The sequence below is a fragment of the Mus caroli genome, chromosome 16, assembly GCF_900094665.2.
Source record: "Mus caroli chromosome 16, CAROLI_EIJ_v1.1, whole genome shotgun sequence".
Lineage (NCBI taxonomy): Eukaryota > Metazoa > Chordata > Mammalia > Rodentia > Muridae > Mus > Mus caroli.
In genome coordinates, this window is record NC_034585.1 from 90642211 (window position 1) to 90648210 (window position 6000).

The following is a 6000-nucleotide window of genomic DNA, read 5'->3' on the forward strand; positions in this document are numbered from 1 at the left end:
TAAAGTCATAGTACATAAGTGTTTTAACACTACAACAATGATTTAAATATGCATATAAAATTTCCCATTTGACTCACTTAAATAAAACAGTTTATTCATTATATTCATAACATCTATGTTATATTGAGTTTCAAGGAAAAGAGTAAGAACTCTGATTTCAAAAGTTCAGGGGGTGCTAGAGAAATGGCTCAGTGCTTGAGTGCGTGTGCTGGTCAGCCAGAGTTCAAGTCCTAGGACCGCTGTCAGCTCCATCACTCTAGCTCAGGGCAGACCTCTGCACAGTGACACAGGACTAAAAATTATAATGAATGAATGCAGATTTAAAAACAAACAAAAAAAAAAGGACAAGGCCACCAACCAACCCTGTGAGTTTGAAGACAGGCAGGTTACTTGATAGAGTTCCAAGCTACAGAGAGATCCTGTCTCAAAAACCTAAACAAAAAGTTTAAGGTCCTCTTGAGATATATACGAAGTTGAAAGCCAAACCAGGACTGACTGTTTCAAAAAATGTTTTAAAATTCTGTACCAGAAATGGTACCACATGCACACAGCAAGCAGAGACAAGTGGATCTTTTTAGTTCAAGGTCAGTCTGGTCTACAAATTCTAAGACAGCGAGGGCTACAGAGATTCCCCCACCCCCTCAAAAAAATTAATTAATTTAAATAAATTTCTGGGCTAAGGGCTTGAAAGATGGCTCAGCACTGTCTGCTCTTCCGGAGGAAGTCCCGAGTTCTATTCCCAGCAACCACATGGTGACTCACAACCATCTGTAATGGGATCTGATGCCCTCTTCTGGTGTGTCTGAAGAAAGTGACAGTGTATTCATACATATTAAATAAATAAATAAATCCTTTAAAAAAGAAATTCTAGGGCTAAAGAGAAGGCTCTATGGTTAAGACACATGTTCTCAACGCAGGTTTGATTCCCAGAACCCACATGGCAGCTCACAACTTATCTCTAGTTCCAGAGTGACCTGGTGCCCTCTTCTGACCTTTGTGGGCATCAGGCGCATACAGGACACACATACATACACAGACAGAACACTGATTAAAAAAAAATCATAAAATCAATTTAAATTTCTGAATTCTCATGTTAAAGTACCCACCAGTAAGTTATGAAGCAGCTGTCCAGTGTAGGAACTCCACACCTTGAGGACATGATCATTCACTGCTGTGACCACGGTGCTATCATCCTGGTTCCAAGCAATCATTGTAACTTTGGGTTTCATAAACCTCTCTTCTTCTGAAGATGTGTCTCTAACAAAGGAAAGACACTGTGAACTCACTGAGGAAACAGGTCACACAGTACAGTCCCTCATCCATATGAACATAACAAAGAGAATCTAAGGCCAGATGAAGCTCAGCTGACAAAGTGCTTCTTGCACTCAAAGCACTGGGTTTGATCACAGTGGTGAGAAGCCTCAAATTCCAGCAGGTAGAAGTAGAGAAAGGAGACTTTGAGGTCATCCTTAGCTACATGAGTTCAAAGGTCAGCCTGTGCTCCAAAAGACCAAAAGGGGAAATAAGAGCACAGGGAAGAATTCATCTGTTTGTTTATCATCCCATAACAAATCACTCAGAAATGGGATGGAACTTGTTTCTCCAGAGAAGACAAGGCAAAGAATCCTAAACTGATAACAGTGAAGAAAGCAAGCTGAGCCATTGCCCTCTGCTCTCTCTCTGTGAGAGACAGGTAACAGACTTCTTGCTTAAAGGCTCTGCCATCTCAGACTATACTCTGAACCTGTGTACCAAGTAAAGCTCCGCTTTGGTTGATTCTGTCAGCGTATTTTATCACAGTGAGGCAAGGAAACAAATGACAAGTGCTTTGTAATAGGTACCTACGTGAGAACAAAATAATTACCCAGACAAGGGAACAAATAATATATGCCTTTCAAAGCCCACTGATTCTGCTTTTTGGTTTTGTTTGATTTGGGGGGGTGGGGAGCGGTGGGGGTCCTCTCTATGTAGCCCTGGATGCTCTAGAACTTGCTATGCAGACCAGGCTGGCCACAAACTTACAAAGTTCCACCTGCTTTTTCAGTGCGAAGTTTAAAGGTGTAAATAGCCACACCCAGCATCAAAGCCAGAATTTTACCAAGCAAAGTTTCCAAGTCAACCCAAATTTTTTTTAAATGTAGTAACAAACTATATTTGCTTATTATGTTATCCAATCTCCAAGAAAACTTCTACTCTATTCATTTACTTATGTATATCCAGAGGGAACAGACAGCAGTAGCAGCAGATCTGTCTCCTTGACAAAATCTAGAATCCCTTGCAAGTCTCACTGAGGGGCTATTTAGATCAGATGAGCATGAGCGCAGTAGGGACTGTGTCTGTACTTCCTAAGGCAGCATCATCTGCCCACTGTGGATAGCCCCATTCCCTAGGCAAGGGATCCTGACCTATGTTAGCTTAGAGAAGATGATTCTAGGGTAGAGCTACATGCAGGCATGCATTCGTTCATCTTCCAGCTCTTGACAATGGATGTGAACAGCAGGGCAGTTCCCGTCAGCATTTCCCCACAGTGGACTGTAAGTTGTAAATTCTCCTCTATTTGTGTCAGGGTGTTTTATCCAGCAACAGAAAGGACAAAGCTACTCAAGAGATACAGACTCTACAGCAGCAGAGTAAACACAATGGTCCTGTAACCCCAGAGCCCAGCAAGGGGAGACAGGAGGGTGAGTAGTTCAGCAAACCCCCCTTGGACAGGAGCAGATACCGCGGGCTTCTCTTACAGAGGGGGTCACCTGAGGTCAGTCCCCGCCTGCTCAGGAGATCTCTGGCCTCCACGGGTGTGCATATGCAGAAGCACAGTCACCCCCTTCCCTCCAACCCACACACTAAAGAAAAATACATTCTGTTTAAAATCCTAACTTCAGAAATGTAAATTTGAAGCACTGGAAATACTTTATTTGGTTGGGGTTTTCCCCCCTCTACACTGGAGATTTTAAATGCAGATCCTGAAAACAACATAACAGTAAAAGTACAAAGTGATGGTTAATTCTGTATGTATCCCTGATAGACTGAAGAAGTATTAAAAAAGTATAGCAAAGTAAAAACAAAATTCGAGGCTTTTGGGCCCAGGCTTGGGAGTGTAGCCTTTGTGGCTTAGTGCTCCAGGTACTGGTCATAAAACAGATAGCGACATTCCTCCACCTACCCGCTTCCTGGGTTCAATTCAAAGAATGGCACCCTGACCATTACTGGAACCTGCAATGCAAATGTGCTATCTTTAGGGGCTCTTAGATTGTTAGGGGCTCTTAGAAACTGNCTTGAGAGATAACCTGACACTTGTGACTTTATACTTCCTTGTGACTCTTAACTGGTATTTTTGGTATTTTCCAACAACGCCCTCCCTACCTCCATGAATTGTGGTTTCTTCCTTTAAATACCCCCTTACTCAGCTACTCGGGGCGCCATAGTCCTCTACCCCTGCGTGGTGTATGACCACGGGCCCGAGAACGCTCTCGAATAAAAATCCTCTTGCAGTTGCAGCAAGACCGTTTCTTGTGTGATTTGGGGTGTCGCCTCTCCTGAGTCAGAACGTGGGGAGAGTCCTCACGTTGTGGGTCTTTCAAGACCAGCAGACCATGAGGACTCTGTCTCATCACAACAGGTCAATCACAAGCTGGGTTCATGGAAGAGTGGCAGGCAGCCGAGCAGGAGGCAGCAGGTCACTGGGTACGAGTCATGGGACCTACATCCTGTCCTAGGCTAGTCTCTTGTCCTGTGTTTTCCACTTGCTCTGCTCTGCCACATCCTTCTTCCATGATGGACTGAGGCCCTCAAACTATGAGCAAATAAGTCCTTTCTCCTTTATTCTATCTTTGGACAAATTTGGTGAAAGTAATTAAATATACAGGTGCACTTTCCTTCATTAATTCAGTTATGAGATTGAAGTATTTAAAAACAGAAGTCAATACACTTAAACAATAGTTATTCATCATATATAGGAGGCATATTAAACTCTTCCATCAAAATTAACAAAATATGTATGTGTGAGTAACACACCAACAACTCACCTATGTGTTACAAACAGTTCAATGACTTACCCCGAGATCCTGGCAGACATGTCCAGTAAAATGCTTCTCCATTCCAACTGCTCAAACCTCCAGATCCGTGCTGTTCCATCTCGGCTACCACTTAAGAACCTTAAAGCATTCAGAAAAATCTACTCACATACCAAGTGCTATTACTAACATCAAGTGAAACACAAACTTTTAGAGTACCAATCCCGATGGACACAATCTACAGATGTTATTCAAGGTCAGATTATTCAGGACAAGGTTAGACGGGTAAAACCCCTGATTTACTATTGTTTGCCGGGCCCTACAAAGCATAACACACTACAAACTCAGTTGTTTCAAACACACTGAACCTTAGGAAAACAATGTAGTACAAGAGGAGAAAATGTACCTAATTGGGGGTGGGGGTGGGGGTAGGAAACTTAAAGATGTCAGAAGATTAGCAGTAGCACAAACTCTACCTTAAGCTTGTCCATTTTAAATTCTAACTCAACAGACACTGAAATATAATCTATGAAAATCAAGGTTTAAAACTGCACTATGGGAAAGAAACCAGCCATATCCTACAGGCCAGAACGTAACTAATATAAATTAGCAAATGCTTGCTCCTAAGGGCTTTCAGATTTTTCTTAACCTACTCAGCAGAAAAATGTTTTTCTTGACCTTCCTTTTTTCAGAAAATCAGCCTCTAGTTAAGAGGCAGTCCTGATTACAGAAGCACAGATGCACGGCTCTAACATCTCAGTCTCTGGTTAAGAGGTAGTCCTGGGGGGCTGGAGAGATGGCTCAGGAGTTAAGAGCACTGGCTGCTCTTCCAGAGTGTACCTGAGTTCAATTCCCAGCAACCACATGGCAGCTCACAACTGTCTGTAGCCTGTAACTCCTGTTCCAAGGGATATGATACCCTCACTCAGACACACATGCAATTAAATCACCAATGTCCATACAATGAATAAAGTGTAAAAGAGGCAACCCTGGTTACAGAAACAGCAGGTTCACAGCTCTAACATGGCACACAGCACATCTACTTAATCACTGTCTACTGGAAAGCACTGCAACACACAAGGGCAAAGCAGGGCAGTTCACAGTAAGGCTTGATGACTTCAGAGCTGCTGACATTTCCATGTCAGAAAATGTATGGGGTGGCTATGGGGCTCAACAGCAGATGGCCCCTTACCATGCACAAGACAAGTTCAAGCCCCGGGACCAACCACCACTGAACTTTAAAGGTGTTCCAGTCATGTCAAGTGCCAAGACTTATAATTATACAAATAAAATTGCAACTGAAGTAGAAAACTATTTAATAGTAACAGTAAGCAGTGTGTTTGATTTGCCTGAAACCATACACAAATGCAAGCAAACACTTACCGGTCACCATTGTTACAAAACTGGATACTATCAACTTTGTCCTAAAAGGGAAAAAGCAAATATGAAAACTATTATCTTGGCTATGTATTAATTCACTGAACAAGTTTGTGGGGGCCAGGATGGTAGCAACATGCCTTTAATCCCAGCACTTAGGAGGCAGAGTCAGGTAGATCTCTATGAGTTGGAACCTAGCCTGGTCTACAGAGTGAGTTCCAAGACAGACAGACAGGGCTGCAGAATCCTGCATGGCCTTGATTGGAACAGAAAGATGTGGTTCCTGCCCTGGGGACAGGGCTTCGGACCTGGGCTTCCATGAGCCTGAGGCTTGTTTGTATAATAATATACATACTTTCAGGTTCCTCCAAGGACAGTCCTCTAACAGGAGTCTAGGAGGCAAAGGTGTGGCTAATACCTTAGCAAAATGGTAAACACTGGGACAGCCCGCCCTTATGGCTGTGGAAAAGAACTCTAAAAACACAAGTTTGAAAATATATATTTCTCAACTATGCAAAAAAAAAAAAAAAAAAAAAAGGATGCAATATGAACTATATGAGGGGCTTCACGATTCTAAAGGAACAAAGGCAGCTGCATTATAATGAGCCAG

General features: G+C 42.7%; 1 protein-coding gene across 1 annotated transcript in view; it reads right to left on the reverse strand.

Moving 5' to 3' along the window:
• Brwd1 (bromodomain and WD repeat domain containing 1) overlaps positions 1–6000 on the reverse strand; it is a 90491-nt gene that overhangs the window by 60027 nt on the left and 24464 nt on the right. Inside the window, exons 12-14 of the mRNA XM_021185517.2 lie at positions 5397–5437; positions 4056–4154; positions 1107–1257 (exon numbers count right to left, since the gene is read on the reverse strand). Coding sequence (XP_021041176.1) covers positions 1107–1257; positions 4056–4154; positions 5397–5437 — 291 coding nt within the window. The remainder of the gene's footprint in view (positions 1–1106; positions 1258–4055; positions 4155–5396; positions 5438–6000) is intronic.